The 16709-nt window shown below is 53.3% G+C and overlaps 5 protein-coding genes across 6 annotated transcripts; 3 read left to right on the top strand and 2 right to left on the bottom strand.

The window, feature by feature from the left end:
* Positions 1 to 472: 472 nt before the first annotated feature.
* Positions 473 to 1351, top strand: LMH87_004026 (uncharacterized protein; the record flags this gene model as incomplete). The annotated part of the gene is made up of 1 exon (XM_056195183.1): positions 473 to 1351. The coding sequence occupies one exon, from the start codon at positions 473 to 475 to the stop codon at positions 1349 to 1351; it is 879 nt and encodes a 292-aa protein (XP_056048838.1).
* Positions 1352 to 3336: 1985 nt separating this feature from the next.
* Positions 3337 to 4285, bottom strand: LMH87_004027 (uncharacterized protein; the record flags this gene model as incomplete). The annotated part of the gene is made up of 5 exons (XM_056195184.1): positions 3337 to 3343; positions 3435 to 3446; positions 3492 to 3729; positions 3815 to 3943; positions 4006 to 4285. The coding sequence occupies 5 exons, from the start codon at positions 4283 to 4285 to the stop codon at positions 3337 to 3339; spliced, it is 666 nt and encodes a 221-aa protein (XP_056048839.1).
* A 4693-nt stretch (positions 4286 to 8978) lies between these two features.
* LMH87_004028 (uncharacterized protein) lies at positions 8979 to 9950 on the top strand (the record flags this gene model as incomplete). The annotated part of the gene is made up of 3 exons (XM_056195186.1): positions 8979 to 9138; positions 9571 to 9634; positions 9935 to 9950. 3 exons carry the CDS (start codon positions 8979 to 8981, stop codon positions 9948 to 9950), a joined length of 240 nt encoding a protein of 79 aa, XP_056048840.1.
* A 170-nt stretch (positions 9951 to 10120) lies between these two features.
* On the top strand, positions 10121 to 14023 carry LMH87_004029 (uncharacterized protein; the record flags this gene model as incomplete). Of its 2 annotated transcripts, XM_056195187.1 has the most annotated exons (2): positions 10121 to 12313; positions 12373 to 12390. In XM_056195187.1, the coding sequence occupies 2 exons, from the start codon at positions 10121 to 10123 to the stop codon at positions 12388 to 12390; spliced, it is 2211 nt and encodes a 736-aa protein (XP_056048841.1). The 2 variants fall into 2 exon arrangements, with proteins under 2 accessions (XP_056048841.1, XP_056048842.1); XM_056195188.1 differs by having other exon boundaries at positions 10121 to 14023.
* Positions 14024 to 15038: 1015 nt separating this feature from the next.
* Positions 15039 to 16168, bottom strand: LMH87_004030 (uncharacterized protein; the record flags this gene model as incomplete). The annotated part of the gene is made up of 2 exons (XM_056195189.1): positions 15039 to 16079; positions 16163 to 16168. 2 exons carry the CDS (start codon positions 16166 to 16168, stop codon positions 15039 to 15041), a joined length of 1047 nt encoding a protein of 348 aa, XP_056048843.1.
* Positions 16169 to 16709: the final 541 nt, after the last annotated feature.

A 16709-nucleotide genomic window follows, 5' to 3' on the forward strand; every position in this document is an offset into this window, starting at 1 on the left:
CACATGTGTCGTTCGAACAGACGATAGGTTGCCTTTAAAGGAGATGCGATGGAGCAAACTGCTTGTCAACACACGTCCTGCTGAAGAAATATAGTACCAAAACCTCCGTGTAAACGTAAATAAACCAGTCAAAAACTTTTTACCTCTTTTTCTCAATCATGTAGCCTAGTAATGCGATTTGTATTGCGCGCTCGTTCTTTCATGGACTTGATCGTGATGCGGACAGCATAACGCCAACATCGCTTTGAAGACAACAATTGATAGCCACCAACAAAGAACCCCACGATGATTTAATACTTCGTTCCAAACTTGTAGAACTATTTAAATGATTGCAAGGTTCTTCTGTAGCTGCTGGAATATCTCTCCTACACACGCAGTCACTTGCCTACTACCCAAACCAACTTCTCAATACAATCTCCTCCCAAAATAATTTCCCAAAGCACCCTCCCAACTCTACACTTTTTCCTCCACAATGAAGTTCATCTTTCTCGACCACCGTCAACAGGACAAGAAGACAGAACTCGCCCGCTTGCGGGACCTGGCGATTGACAAACCAAACGATGGCACCAGCGACCTGTGGCAATACATTTTCAGCAGTACCTTTCGCGGGGAAAGGTGGCGTGTCGAGACAGACGGCTCTACCCTCATAAATAAAGAAAATAATAGTATCGAAATCCGCGTGTACAGATCTACACAGAGCACAGAGCCCGGCCCTTTCCTCGTGTGGCGCGGGCGTCAGCCAAAGCGGGACTTCGAAAACCGGGACGACATCGAAGGCGACCTCAGAAAGCAGGCCCTCGGCGCTGGACTGCTTCAGCTTAAGTATTATCCGGAAAGACATTCGATCTGGATCATGACGAGCATAGGAGCCAGCGCCAAACTGTGGGTGCTTCGGTCACGCACAAGCAACGAGCCCACTCCGGAGCTCACTCCGGTCTGGCCTGATGAAGTGCCGGTGCTGGGGTCAAAGCCACTGACTTGCCTGCACAACCCCCAGAATCCCATTGGTGTACCCTTTTGGGGACCTGGTTCTCGATATATCGAGGAGGAGGAAATGATCCATGGGCCTATCACTTCAGAGGGCCTCGGCCGGATTCCGGAATGGAACTCTTCACAGCAGCGGGCTGTTCACGTGATGCGCGCTGGTCGGGAGCTGTTTGGACCTGAAGATGCTGTAGGCCATGGTCGAGAACTAGAGTATAGATGGAGTCAGATCGGGTGTCATGATCTCCACGAAGTACACCCCGTGCCGAATGCCTACAATGACATCAAGACCTACCCGGGACACTACGAGGATATTTTGGCACACATTAAGAAAAACCCGGACGCCAAATTCTTTGTACAGACCTAGGATCCTCGACGCTCTGAGCTTCGTGCCTTTTTTGCTTATAGTTGCATGTTTCTTCGTTAATGTTTTGTATTTTAGTTAGATCGAGGGTCAGCGCAAACTAGGACATGGACCAATAAATTGTATTATCATCTAAGATCTCTGAGATCATACGGTTTCACCCCTACTTCTCTCCATTGAATGCGAGTGTGATGCCAAAGAAATGCGCAAAGTCCTTAATGGCAAGTCTTACTGGCTATACTCTTTTCGGAGACTTGCGTTAGGTTGCTGTTTGCGAGTTGCATTTCCATATTGCGCGATATGAAGTACACTTCGCCTCAACTGCAAATGCTGAGATAGGCTGCAGCGGCCGTAACAACTGGTCACTTTGAGGGGCAAACGTAGAAAAAAGAACCATCATGTAATAGTTGTAAGAGTCACCCTGTCATTCGTTCGAGGCATGTGCTGGGCCGTTGGGCCCGCCACAGGTCTAAATTTTGGGGGTCGTCGCTCAGGTAAGGCATACTCCTCGTTAGCAGAGAGGACAGTACTAGCGACCAAGTTTGACGATCATCAAATCAATACATCATAGCACACGTGGATCGAGTTCAACCGGCCATCTTATTCCGAGCCGCTGCATAAAGTAAAGAGATGATCCGCTCGGTGCTCTCAGGGCTGGGGAAAGCTACAAGCAGGTTTTTTTTTTCTTTCGTACTGGGCAATGGCAGTCAGAAGGGTGGCAAAGTGCGCAGCTAACGGTAAGTGAGTATCGGTGGGTGTAGGCTTTCATTTTGAACCGTTCGCCTGTGGATTGAGGCGCTGCCTTGCGTGGCACCGCTATCATGATCGGGCAAGAGCGAATGACTGCGCAGCTGCCAACGATCACATCCAAATAGGTAGTCCTTGTGGGAGAAATTTGTGACGAAGGAGTTCGTTCTTCTTATTTCGCTGAAGAATGACGAAGCCTGTCTGATGTCCTCTCCGTTCCTCGCAGAGCTGAAATGCAAGTGCCGCCAAGAGCGACTGGACTTGGACTGAATCCAGTGTCAACAGAGTGAGACATTCAAGGCCCGTGAACCAATTTAATCTTTGAGACGATTGAAGTGCTTCATTTACGGTTATGAGAACAAGCTTCACGGCGTATCCCTCTTTCTGTCCAACAGGTTCGCAGCTGCCTGTTTGAGCGAGGGGCGGCGGCAGGTGCGAAGCAGCGACGACAAGAGCAGTCTGCTTCAGAAAATTCTTTTGTGAATCAAATTTCTCTTATCAAAAACAAACATTCAAGTGTTTCTGCGCCTCTCTTTCAGCTCATATCCATCCTAACTGCATCCTTGCGGCTTAGACAAACATCCTGCACGAGGAGCATTCTCTCTCATTCGCTCCTCCATCAAGTGGCATTGCATCAACCTCCGCATCAAAAAATTCAAAGCAGCAATCCATTCCTTTTCCAGAATGATGCATTTCCCTCTCATCAGTGCCGCCGTGGCCAGCCTCGCCGCTACCGGCGCTGCCCTTCCCACCACCTAGTCGCCCGCCAATCTGCAGAGCCGCAACACAAAGTGCAGCACGGCTGCCGTCGACGAGCTCATCTTCGATGCTTCCATATCAACGTTTCAAAATGCTCGCGAGACTACTACCCTTCAGTACAACTGGTCCTCGGAAATATGCTGGTGGTGGCCCGGCAAGCCCCAAGCCTACGACTTTCGCCCCATCTGCGCACGGCACGACTTTGGCTACCGCAACACCAAGGCGCAGAAGCGCTTCACCGAGGCGATGAAGGAGAGAATCGACTTGAACTTCCTGACGAATGTGTACGACTACTGAGCCCAGCTCTTTTTTCACAACACTACCACTTCGTGCACAATTTTGGTGATAACTCTACGAACAGGAAGGCGGCGAATGAGAGATTACCAAGTGTGCTGGATATTGAGTTGGATGATGTTATCGTGGGCCAGGACACTCCTGGAGTAAGACGTTGGGGTATAGATGTCAGTGATCTTGTTGCATGGTTAGGTCCTGAGGAAGAGTGAGTCTGATTAGAGAGACATTCATTCATTACCCAAGTATCCTAGTGATGTTGAATAAATATTATGCATCTTGAACTTACTCTGAACAAAACCTGTGCGAGTGTTGCGCAACTCCCGCCCCCGCTATCTGAACCTACTCCGGTTCCCGTATCATGGAAGAAATGATGTAAGGGTTTCGATCTTCCGGTCCCAGGTCTACTTGAACAGTTTTGATTGTCGTATAACCGTGACGAGTATAGAATGGAGCCGCCTCTTGCGCTGCCTCGATGTAGATTGGTATGCGCTTCTCATCCGCGACCTGCGCGGCCCATCTCATGTGCATGCCACCGGCCCCGGATCCCTGGCGCTTGGAAAGAGTACCAATCCCCAGCAGAGCTAGATTTTCCGATTAGAATCACGTTTGCAACCAAGAACGGTCTGTCAAAAAGAATATAAGAGCATATCAGGAGCGACGACTTACTCAAGTAAGGCCTGGTCGGCAAATCTTCCGGCTGCAGCTGCCCCATCTCTTTTCCTACCGCTTCAGCAAAGGCCTGGTCTACGCCTTTGCTTCTCCTTTCAGTATCAATGACACAACCCGCCGGCAAGTCTGCCTCTGTCAGCTTTCACAAGTTTCAAAGCTCGCTGCTTCGCGCCGCATGTATCGCATACCAGAGATATTCGACACCAACTCCGAGGCGTCCACGTTGACAAACTCCCAGTTGGCGTAGGACACTACCTCGCCCGTCTCGTCATCGACAATCTTGTTGTGTCGCACATTGCTGGCCGAGTATCTTTGTGGCCACTGCATCCTTTGGTTCTCCGTCTTGGTCCTCAAGGAAACGTTGGGGAAGAGGCGCTGCTGTATGCGCATGGAGAAGAACGACTCGGCCATGATGTGGGCGATGGCATCGCCATCGTCGAAACGAGCAGGCTTTAGGGTGAGCACCATGACCGAGGTGGAAATGCTGCAATTACAAGAGAGCGTCTGTGTGCTGACACGGATCACAACATGGTTTTTGCAGCATTTATACGGCAGCGTATTGATGGACGCTGACGTGTTTCGCTGCGTAGGGCCTTGCGCGTCTAGTGCCACTGTTCGTCACTGCAAGGGTACACCATCCAACCTGGTTCACGACATGCACATCGACCCAGCCCTATGCTAAGATCTCGCAACAAAACCCGTAAATCGATCAAGCTCGTGTATCCAAGTACAGGCCCGAGACATCTAGGTTCGTAGTGTAGGGTAGGCAAACTTGTGCACATGTTCCGGAAGCTGTTGAGCAATCAGAACCAGCTGCACCAACCAGCCGGCCATATCCGTGGAGACAGATCTGTCAATGCAGCAAACCCATTGGTGGTTGCGTCAAGTTTGGAGAGATGCCATTGGCCGTACCACGACCGCAAACATGGAACCTCTCAAGAAGGCCAACGGGAGGCGCGGGCCGGGTCACTGCTCCGCGCCAAAATTTAATTTAAAACCCGTTTCCAACCAAAACATGACGAGGGGGGGGTCAGATTGCGAGTAGCAAAGATTGCAATGCCGCATTTAATTAATCCTGCGTCTGCCGTGACGCAAACGGTGACTGAGGCGCACAAAGTGGTGAAAGTCAATGCGTGCTCGGACCATTACAGTTCATCGTTGCTGGTACCCTTGCCGAGTCTCGGAGAAGTTTGCCAACTTGCTCGGCACATCATCCCATCCTGGTTCTACCCCGCCATACCAAGACGGCAAATGAACGAATTGATTGCCGTTGCCTTTGGGTCTCTCATCAGCGTTGTTTGATATTGTTTGAGCGCAGGCCGGGCTGTGTTGAGCGCGCTCGATTTCGTCCACAAACAAGGCAAATTAGCACGCTGTCCAACATATCGGCCGACGCCTTTGCGGGCAGAGTAGAACCGGCTCGCAGAAGGGTTACACCGGCGGGCAATGGACTTTTACACCTGCATGGGACTAATGCGCGAGGATTGCTGCACGTGGCACGCTATGGTGCTGTTTTGGGCGTGGCAAAGGCAGGGCAGACGCCTATTGCAGGACGTGTTGTCGAGAATTGCGGCCGTAAACGGACCCAAGACTCTTGTGCTCTCGTTCCCAGGCACATTTCCGCGACACCGGGCTGGCAGCCTTGTCAGTTGCTTGCCGTATGCGACGAGAGCAGCGGGCAAAGCTGCCATGCAAAGCGGGCGTGAACTTGTTGGCAATCAACAATGTCAAAAAGTTCCCGAGATTTCACTGCCAATCAAAGTTGACATTCGGCTTCACTAGACTGTTACGATATATTCGCTTATCTCTGGACACTGGTTTCGACGACAACAACGATAAATTGCGGTGCAGTGTACACCATCGCGACGCTACACATGAACTGCGGCTGCAAGAATTAGGGCATTCGAAGATATGAATCATGTTTGGATGGCGTGACGCTTTGCTTTTTCCCAAGTGAGACATGGTGTCAGCGCAGTGCACCGGCGGTCCGGTGGTGGGTGTCGAGCGTGGGGTGGTGCGCCAGAAGCCCGCCGAGAGTGAAAAGGAGATTTCCGGCACCTGGAAAAAGCACAGTTCTGGTACAGCAAGGGTAGCAAAGAAGCAATAATAAGAGACAGATTCTCTGTGACAACTCATTGCCGCGAACAAAGAAGCAAGGCGAGGGCCTCTGGGGGCCATCTCTAGTCGGAAATGTGTGCGGTGCAACATGGCTGATGAGGTGTGATTAAATGGTGCACTGTATCAGTCATTACACACGTTTCGAGCCATCCATGTCATTGTGAATAACGCACTTGGTCCACCTGTGTTTGATGAACTGTCCGGAGCATCAGTCGGATGAGCAAGCTGCAGGGGGGTGACAAGGTGCCGCCACCACCTGAAGCCGGCGACGAAGTAGTTTCTCATTGTGCAGGACGAGATACCGATTTGATTTCCTCCGCCAATGCTTTGGGCACGAAAATACGGAGCACACAGACTCGTTACGTTGGGCCCTGGCGTAGATCGACTTCGCGCAGCGTCTGTGCTGAAGTGACTTGGGCCGCCTAAATACCTCCAGAAGACTCATGAGCACGGTACTTGGGGTACTTAGCAAAATCCAAACGCAGCTGGGTTGGTTTGGCTGAAGCGGCGCGCAAGGCGGTTGTGTATATAGCTGAAAAGGCATCTTTTAAAGTTTCTTTCGTCTGTTCGAATGACGCCTTCTACCAATCCGTGGCCTGGAAAGCCTCAGAGGCGCTCAATAGTGATGGAGCGCTGGACGACGAGCCGGCCCAAAGGTGGAGCAGGAAAGTATTTTGAGCGTCAGTGCTACCAGTCCGGAGCGACCAAGCACCCCGAGGGCTTGCGGAAGTTGTGCGCGTGAATGTCGACCTGCACGGCGAAGAACCAAGCAACGCAAGGGAGAGAGAGTTTGGACAGTGGACTGGTTTCAGGCGTCTGTGGTGTGGTGAGGCCGGACAGCGAGCCGGCCGAGTAGGCGACAGTCGGCCAGTGAAAGACGAGAGCAATCGGCTGTTGCTGTGGAAAAATGAGCATCAGGCATGAATAAGAGTCCCAATTCTGCAAGCAGCCGCGAGCCTGACAACCTGTGCGGGCGACCAGCTGATGACGGCAGGCTGCCGCTTTTCAGCGCCAGGGCGTGAGTGGCAAACCAGGGTTGACAAAAGGAGCCATCTGTCATTGCGAGTGACAAAGTGAGTTGAACGCAACGAACGAGCCGATGGGCGACGGAGAAGGTGGATTCGACTTGTCACAAAAAGGAAATCTACTGGAAGCTTTTGCTGCGCCATCCCCAGCGGGCAAGCTGGGGGAACCATTCTACCCCAGCTACTTACCTGTGGCTAGCTGCCTAGTACGGAGCAGATGTGCAGAAGTACCTGCTGCATACGCTGGGCGAATCGAGGAGTTCGATGCGGCGCAGCACTTGCAGATGAAGATGTTTCGCGTTGCATCGAAGCCCGGGGCAAGACTAATTGGGACACGCGGACCGTTGGCCTGTGTCGGAGAGTTGTTGGCGCAACATTGACGTAGCGGGTTATTGTTCTTATTTCTGGCGATATAGCTTGTGGTAGCTGAGTGCCAGTTCGGCTTTCATTATCAGTAATGGTGCATGGCCAGTAATCCGACATGCGACGGCGGCAAATTGGGTAGGTGACAGCTATCGGGCACAATGTAGCCTACTGGCGTCGTGCAATGATTGAACGGAGCGTAGGTGCCGGGTGGATTATTGGACGGAAATGAGCCGTGGCGTTGACGTTTGATGCATCTTCCCGAAGTGATTGAGTCCATCTTCGATTTGGTGATGTCGGAACGTCGTACTCCGTAGCCTGTACGGATACTGCTGTCTCATACCGGGCTAGCTGGCGGACCACGTAATGCCAATCCAAGTCATGTCAGCGTGACAACGAGCAACGAGAATGATGGAATTGTGTCGCTGGTGTGCCGGCAGCTGAGCCAACATGTACGGATACCTGTAGCTTATATCGTGCAGCCGGCCTTGCCGCCTCTTATGTACCGCCATGCTTACGTTGGCAGAGTGCATCGCTGGGTATCGATCGGCCGGATGTGGCCTCGGAAAGACGATTCTGAGTAAGAGCTATCCTGTTATCCAGTACTCAGTACGCCGATGGCAGAATCATGGTGTCTACTGGTAGTCGAGCGACTAAAGTGTGGCAAGATGGGTGCTGGCCGTGATGGCAGCCAAACAGCCTTGTTCTGGAGATGGTTGATGGAGAATTGGAGATGGCTTCACCAAAAGTGTGGCTGACCCCGTGCTGCATGAGTGGGGATGTGGCCTGCAGCTCACCGTAAACTACGGAGTAAATAGGTGCAGATGGAGAGAGGCTAATTAATGGTGAAAGCTTACCAGCAAATTGTATTTTACCTGCTCAACTATTTACCAGTACCCGTTCCAGTTCGGATTGCTGGTACTTCGCTGCTTGGCTGCCTCGCTAGCGTGCCCCTGAGGACAAGCGTCCCAGCGGGCAGTAAGCCTTTGTCGTGCTAGCGTGGCCACTGTAGCACCGCGTGGTCTGGTGTGTCTGGTACTTGTTCAGCGCTGAAGAGGTGCTACGCTGCCACATGTCCTTCTGTGAAAAGGCGTCGATAAGGCACGGTGCGCCTCTCAAACGCCATTTGTCCGGGGCTTTTTTTTTTTTTGGCCTGCCAGCTGCCAGGCATCAACATTGGCAAGACCTTGACAGCTGCTGTGACCGTCGTCACCAGAATTGCTTCTCCTCCTGTCTCTGCCATGTTTTGTTTCCTTTCTTTTTACGGATACTGCTACCTTCATCCTCTTTTGTCACCAACCATCAAATCACAGCTCCACGCCCCCATGTCCTCATGAGAAACGCCGTCTTAGTTCGGGAGGCCGACCCACCGCCGGTACGGAGACACACCAGCGCTGCGCAAAAAGGAACAGATGAGCCGGACAGGGGACCGGGCTAGCCAAATGCCAATTTACATGGGCCACCATCTGCTGGAGCATTGTGCGACGTCCCAGGCCGCACTTCTTGATGCCGGCAGGTACAAAGACGGAGCTGCCTTTTCGACTACACTTACCCAGCAATACGGGTCCTGGAAGGGCTTTGCAACCTGTCCTACTCGGCGGGCGACGAGCCCGCATAGCCCTCAGGCGAGTGTCTTGCTCAAAAGCCCCTCCCAGATGCATGGCCAGGTCGCCCAGAACTACATGGATGCGTGGGCGCTGGATGCCGTCCCCACCACCCCTGAAGTTGGTGGCCCGTCCAACTGGGACTCGCTGGCCAGTGACCACTCACACAGCCTTTCAAGGACTCTCACTGACTCTCTGCCTTCCCAGTCTGGTACATGCAGGCCAATGCACCGGCTCGCCACGAAAAGCCAAAGGGTCTCCCCCCTGTCAGCACCCCCTGTCTTGTTCTTGACGCTAGCAAAGGGTTGGAGGGCAAGAGGGGTGCCTGTATGTACCAGTACGCTCGTCCACCCCGAGCAAGCGGAGGACAAGACGCTAGAGCCAACGCAACAAGACTAAAAAATAGAAGCACCTGCGCTCTTCGATTGCGCTCATCGCTCGTCCTAGTTCTTCGCCTTGGACCTGCGCTCTACGGCCGATTCTTTTCTCCTGTACTCTCTCCGTCCATTGTCGTCGGCTTCATATACCGTTCGCCGACTCGCAACCATCGACTGTCTGTCTGTCTATCGGCGCAGACCTGTCTCAACTCGTCTCCCACACCACTGTGCTCCGTCTACCACGCACCGGCTCCTATCTGGCCCAGTGGTTCCGCAGGGACGAAATGACACGGCCTCTGCTGCTTGCTTAATTTTAAAACAACTACCAACGTAAGTCGTCCGATTTTGCATCTCAATCATGGATATGCTCCATTCCCACAGCCTATATATCAAACCAATACTCCCCCTGTCTTCCACTACCGACCCTCATCTATATCCAGCCAGCTGGGCCAGCCATCGCAAGCTTATATTACGAGAGCCCCCTGTCTCCTGCTCTGCCCTCGGCGAGACCAGTTTTGCTGCCGACTCGCTATCGATTTCTTTGCCTGTTTGTGCTGCTGGCTGCTTACACCCTTTCCGTCCTTATCCTCGCAATTGTTTCCCAGGCTGATTGCTAATGTGCGGCAAAAGCCCATTTCACTCATAGCGATTGCTTTGGCGCGACACTGGTACAACGTCCTTGCGCAGCTCGCAAGTCGCCCCCGGACGGCGCCTGGATTTTCGAAGATTCAAGAACAGCAATCCACCGGTTTCCGTTAATTCTATCAAAATTATCCCGTTTTCTACCTGAAACGACATTGAGAGCAACCTGTCGCCATGGACGGCCACACTAGCCCCAGGCCACCCTCTGGCCTCACATCTCCCAGTCTTCGATCCCGCGCGCATAGTATTTCGAGCGATCGACCGTCTACTGCCAACATCCATAGCCTCGCTACACCACCAGCCACGGTATCCCCGGAACCCGCCTTCATCGCCGCTTCTGCAGCTGCTCAAATAGTCACGAATGATCACGACAGTCACGCAGACGCTTGGTATGACCAAAATGGTATCGAGCCCTCTGATTCGCCCGTCTATGTTTCGGACGGAGCTCTGGAACTGGTAAATGGTTTCCTAGACCAGCTCCTTTTCAACTTTTTGCAAGTTTCCAGATCAACAAACCTGTCTACACTCCGCCCAGCTGTTACAGAAATTCTGAAGCCCAAACTCGCCCGGGATACAATCGCCAACGCAGACGAGGAGCTGCGTGAGTATCTCGGCGGTGCTGATGAGGAGGACTACGTCCAGCCGCAGGGCTCCACCCCTCGTGGGTGGGATGTAGAGCTGGTATGGAAGCGTACACGACTTCGTTGCATGGTTTACTCGTCCCTCGGCGATATGGAAGAGGAAGACGAAGACATGTATATGGAGCAAGAAGATCTCGAGGTTGGAGTCGACGAGCAAATTTCCGACGTCATCTCGCCAGCCGTTGCGATTTTCCTCACATCTGTTATTGAATACATGGGCGAGCTTACTTTGACGGTAGCTGGCCAAGCGGCCTATCACCGCGTGCGCTCTGATATCGAAAAGGGCCTCAAGGATGGCAGCAGACAACCTGGCGACATGGCTGACCAGATCATCGTCGGAGAGGCCGACATCGAGCGCGTGGCTTTGGACAGAACCCTGGGCCGTCTTTGGCGTGGCTGGAAGAAGCGACTTCGAAGCCCCATCAACGACACCATCCCTCGCCCATTTTCCCACATTTCCTCGGGGCACTCTCGGCACGGCAGTCTGAATCGCGACTTTGTGTCACCAAAGTCGCCCACTGTGGACGAGAATGATGAGGCCACTGGAGCGCAAGAGCCCGCAGAGGAGACAATTGTGGAAGACGTACACCCAACCGATATCCCGCTACCTATAGGAGATCGAGACGTCGACGAAATCGAAGTTCCTGGTCTTGCCAGCTACTCCGACGAAGAGTCTGAGGCTGACGACGAGGACTTCGTGCCCACAAGGCCCAAGAGCTTCTACGCCAAGTTCCCCGACCTTTTGGAGCTGGCGGCAGCTGGACAGGGGCTTGATCTCGGTGGCGGTACTCTCAAACCCCGTCAAAGATCCAACTCTATGCCGAATGCTACCCGGCTACGCTTCTTCTCTGGCCAGATACCTGAAGAGGCCGTGACAACGCAAGAACCCGGCTCTGACAAGGCTGCGACTAAGGGAAGCGATGCTGAACCCAACGAGGAGCTCGCTTCCGACCTGAGTAATGACGATGAGCCTTTAACGGATCGGACCCGAGGCGCAGTACCAACAGGACTTGGCTTGACTACACCCAAGACTAGGATCAGGAAGAAGGCCAGTAAGGCTTCTGTTGCTGATGATTCTGCTTGGGACTCTGACGGATCTGAAGAGGTCGCCACATTCGAAAAAGCCGAGGTTGTCACCTCATCTAGAGTGTCCGTCGACAGCAGCCCATCCTCATCTTCGGGCGAGTCAGCGAAGAAAGGCCATAAGCGGAGCACGTCCAGCATGCACTCTGCTCGGATTATCGATGTTCAAGCTCCAAGAAGCCCGGTATCACTGGATACCGCTCACCGCCGTTCTCTGAACCTTTCTAGTGCCACTGCTCTTGCTGGTGCCGCGGTTGCAGCTGGCACTGCCGGAGCTATTCTGGCTACCAAGTCTAACTCGGACTCTGCCCCGGTCGATAAGAACATCTCGGCCGCATCCGTATCAGCTGCACGAGGTCAGTTTGACCGTGCGAAGCCCACTGTTGGAAATGCAGCTACTATTTCCGAGTCCGAGTCCGAGGAGTCGGATTATCACAGCGCCCACGGGAAAGACAGTATGGAAGCCACTGCTCCTGCAGCTGCTCGCGAAAGCGAGGAGACTCGGGGCAAGACGAACCCCAAGTTTCCAATGATGCTTGATGTTGAAAAGGCCACCAGAAACGCACTCGGCAATCGCGAGCCTCTTTCACCTAGACTCGTCAACACCTCCTATGACGGCAAGCCTTCGCCCAATCCGGCACTGGTTCCGGAGACTAGAACGCCTGGCCACTCGCCTAGCCCTAGACATCTACATGGATTCAGGGACAACAAGGCGCCTAACTCGCTGGAAGAACTTCGCATCGAGGAAGAAGAAGAGTACCCAACCGCCCTGCACTCGATCGCCCCCCCGCGAGCCATACACACTTCTGGCTCGTCTGCCTCCTCGGTGACAGGAAAAATGAAGGTGGTCCGGTCATCCGAGGACAACTCTTCCACAAGCCGCTCCGAGAGTGTTGCGCGTAACTTCGAAGAGCTCATCCAGAGCAATCAAACCATTACATATACGCTGACTCCGGAAAGCATGCGCCACGCCGATGCTTCCAAGCGCTCACTTGACAGCCCAGTAGTGACAAAGTTTCCGCGCAGAAGCGAAGATTCGCGTTCGCCAAACCCGTCACAACAATCGCCAACAGTGAGTGTTTCACCATCTACATTCCGTGGTCAGGGCGTCGACAACCCGACCATCGTAGAGAAGAAGCCGTCTGGCCCTGTTCCTCGGGCCCCGACCGGCATTGCTGTAACCACCGGCAGGATGGGCGGACCACAGGCAAGAGATGCACGGGTACCGAGCGAGACCACATCCGACTTTGCGCAGTTTATCAAGTCAACTGGCCCACCTCCCGAAAACAAACAGGCGCCTGTGCGCCAATCAAGCGACAAGGCAGGACTTTCTGGGCCCGTACCACGAGCACCCGACTCCGCGCGCCGGGCCTCAACGATAAGCAACAAGGGGCGCTTCCAGCCGCGTGATGCCGCCATCACGAGCAAAAATGATACCCGCGACCTCATCGACTTCATCCGCCAAGGCCCGCCCATTGCAGCCAGCAACCACCGTATTCCCCGCCATGTTGCCCCTTTCCGGACAACCATGGACTCGGATCAGCTGGCTGGTGCTCCCGGTGGTAGAGCTGTGGATGCGAGCATCCCAGACCTTCGCTACAGCCAAGCTTCTACAAATGTCACGGATCACTCGGTGCAATCCTCCATGAACTCGAACTCGGCTCTTCTCAAGGGAAGAGTTGGCAACAGCAAGGTCGCCAACATGTTTGGCGAGGACGACATGCCTATGCCGCAGCGCAAAACACGTCGTGTCCGTGATCCTTATGCCATCGATTTGAGCGATGAGGAAGAAGAAGAGGAGGAGGTGATGCCAGCAGCCAGAGCACCACCTGCGAAGCCCAAGAGGGAAGAGAGCCTGGCAGAATTTTTGCGCAATTACGACCCGCCACCGGAGCCAGCTGCCACTATCCACAAGGTGCCCAAGAAGAAGGCTAGCGCCCCAAGCCTGATCGGCCGCTTCACTCGTAACAACACCGCCAAGGACACGGCGTCGATTGCGTCGGTAGAGGGCCGTTCTCTCAGCAGTCGCGCCAGCAATCGCGGTCACATTCCCATCCAGATCAGTATGCCGGTCGGCTACGACAAGTATGGGTCTATTGAGCCACAGTCAGCTGGGCGTCCACGCATCTCGTCCGTCTCTGGGCCGTCTGGCCGCGTGCCTATGAAGAAGTTTGAGCCTCGAGAACCGGCCGCGGGAACGTACAGTAGCGAGACGTCTGACCTAGCTGCTTTCCTGCGAAGTTCTGGTCCTCCGGGCGGCAGCACGGCGCCGGCGGTGCAGCCCATTCGCACTGAGGAGTCGAGCAGTGGTCTGGGCAGGATGTTTGGCCGCCGCAAGAGGACGCCGGCATAAATGACAGTGTAACTTGTTGGCATGTCGCTCGTGCGCACATGTGTATATTGGAGAGGAATATCCTTAACGTCGAATTTTACGCCAGGGCGGAGGGACGGCACATTTACTTGATCATCTAGCGTATTATATCCCTGCGATCTTTTCTTTTTGTTCATCTTTTCCCGATTCTTGTTTTATTTATTTTTGTTTCCGTTCATCTTGAGAAGAAGCGGACAGCTACTCTCGATCGATACCATAGTATTGATGTTTATTGGTTCGTTATACTCGCTGCCTGGCTGCTGTTTTCGTTGTGTAATTACGGCCGGCCGCTTTTTTTAGTTTCTCCTCTCGGAGACATGACTTATATGACATAGATGGACTATCAAATTGAACACGAAGGAATACAAAGACGAGAACCATATTTTGCCCCTTGATGCTTATGCTTAATCTAATTCAGCAGCTCACGATCCAGTTCCAGCAGCATCATTTGGCACGACACTTTCATAGCTCAAGAGTACCTCCATCTAGGTTTATGGTTCATGGGTGAAAAGGCTTTTGCGCAGAAGCAATGTCATTCAGATTATCAATATATATAGCTCTCAAATAGCAATCAGAGAAATACATCAAAGGGCGTAAAGCAAACAAGGATTAAAAAAGTTAAGAGCAACAAAGAAGCAGTCGAGCATCCATTTCTGTCCCGGCATCCTTATTTTAATCTCACTATGCCGGGGGTATTTGTAGAGAGCCAAAAAGGCGTGCAAAAGAAAAGCAAATGCGAAAAAAAAAAGCGTGTGCTCATACAAAGCGCAAAACTCCGCAAAGAAGACACCAGAGATAACAGCAACCGAGATGACCAAAATAGAAAAGCCAATTGGAAAGACAAGCAACAATTGAAACCCATACGCCGATGCTGCATTTCTCGCCCAAACCCAACCCACACAAACAACAGTCCTAGAATCACAGCACGGCCCATTCATGCTCAGCGAACAACATGGTCGGATGTTGAACACCTTGACGGCAAGTCTTTCGTTAGCATTCAAATCTCCATTCTGCCAGCCACGTCTTCGCTCATAAATCTCTCTCTCGGTGTGTCCAGCATATCCACGTCGTCAAAGTCGTCGTCTTCTTCATCTTCCACATAGTCGTCGTCAGAAAACGCAACAATGTCTCCGTCTTCCCCTCGGTTCCAGTACAGGCCGTCGCCGACAGTCTCGTCGTCGTCTTCCGGCGGTATTACCAGCTCGGCGTCGCGATCACTCAGCCAGTACGTCGCACGCTTCTCGGCGCCCGCGGAACGGCTCACGCCACTGCCACTGCCGCCCAGCACGCCAATCTTGTGTCCGTGACCCCCGGCAACGCGCGTGGGCCTTAGCGATGGGCTTTGTGACGAGATGACGGGCACGACACGGACGTAAAGATACGCTACGCGTTTCAAGGCGCGGCTGAAGAAGAAATAGTGGGCAGCCCAGATGGCGCTCTCGTCCTCCTCAAAAGGGTCCGTGTCTGGGTTGTATCGGAAAATGGTGCACTCGTTGAGACGCATCTCCTTGTCAATCAGTGCCCAGCACTGTGGGCCCCAAAAGGAGCTCGAGTCGGATCCGTATGATGAGTTGAGCGATGTCGGCTCAAATGTTGATGATGGGCGGACATTTTGTAGTATCGAATCGAGGTTGGCCATGACGCGGCGCAGATTGCGCTCGCGCTTGAAGTCGCCGGGGCGCAGGACGTGTGAGAAGTCGTAGTGCGGGTGTGAAGCATTTAGCGTAGCAATCATGTAGGCAAAGGTGCGGCGACTGGAGAGCTCGGAGAGAGGGCCGAAGGGACTCGATGTGGAAAACAGCTGCATGGATGGTGATGAAGCCAGCATGTGTTCGCGCTCAGGCGGCGAAAGGCTGGCGCCGAGCTTGACTAGAGCTTCATGTTGGGAGCTGAGGTCCTTGTCGATGTTCTTGTAAAGCTTCTTGTCGGAACCGGTGGATTTTGTCGTGTAGAGATCGCAGCCGCCGGTGACGTTGCAGTCGGGAGTGTTGAAGTTGAGAGCGCCGGTGACGGCCTCGAAGTCTTGTACAGGTAGATACTGAATGAATGGTGTTAGAATAGCGCATGCCACATGTCGCGACTTGGTTGACAAGGTCGCGCGAGGTGCGGGATGCAACATACCTTCATCGCAAATCGCTTACGTGGTTGATACGGTCGGAGATGGAGCCGAAAGCGAAGCAATTTGATGCCGAAGAAGTCGTGTATGGTCGCAATCGCTACCAAATTCAGACCCCAGCCGAGATATCGGAATGGGAAAGCAGAGAGAGATTGGTTCTACAATGCGGTGAGGCGGTAGCAGGGCCGGTGAACGGATCGATCGGGCAAAGTCGCGCCCGATGAGTGAAGGAACAAAGACGTCGCGCGCAGCAAGAGCAAGTGGCGGAATCGTATCGCAGATTTGTTGCAATTGACGAATGTCAGTCGCAAGTTATCGCGATGCAGATATTGGCGATGAGAGCCGCAGCGCGGGGGGATGCAGGCCGGGCTCGTGGGATCGGTTAGGCCAGCAGGACGGTGGTAGCAGGTGGGCGCTGCGTGCGGGTGCTGTTGTCTCGTCACCGACTGACAGGGGTGTTTGCAGTAGTGTAGTGCGACAAGAAGTAGGGAGTACCGCCAGGGCAGAGAACAAGTCGTCGAAAATTGAAGCGTGAAGGCTGTGGCAGAAAGG

Source organism: Akanthomyces muscarius, chromosome 2 (assembly GCF_028009165.1).
Source record: "Akanthomyces muscarius strain Ve6 chromosome 2, whole genome shotgun sequence".
Taxonomy (NCBI): Eukaryota; Fungi; Ascomycota; class Sordariomycetes; order Hypocreales; family Cordycipitaceae; genus Akanthomyces; species Akanthomyces muscarius.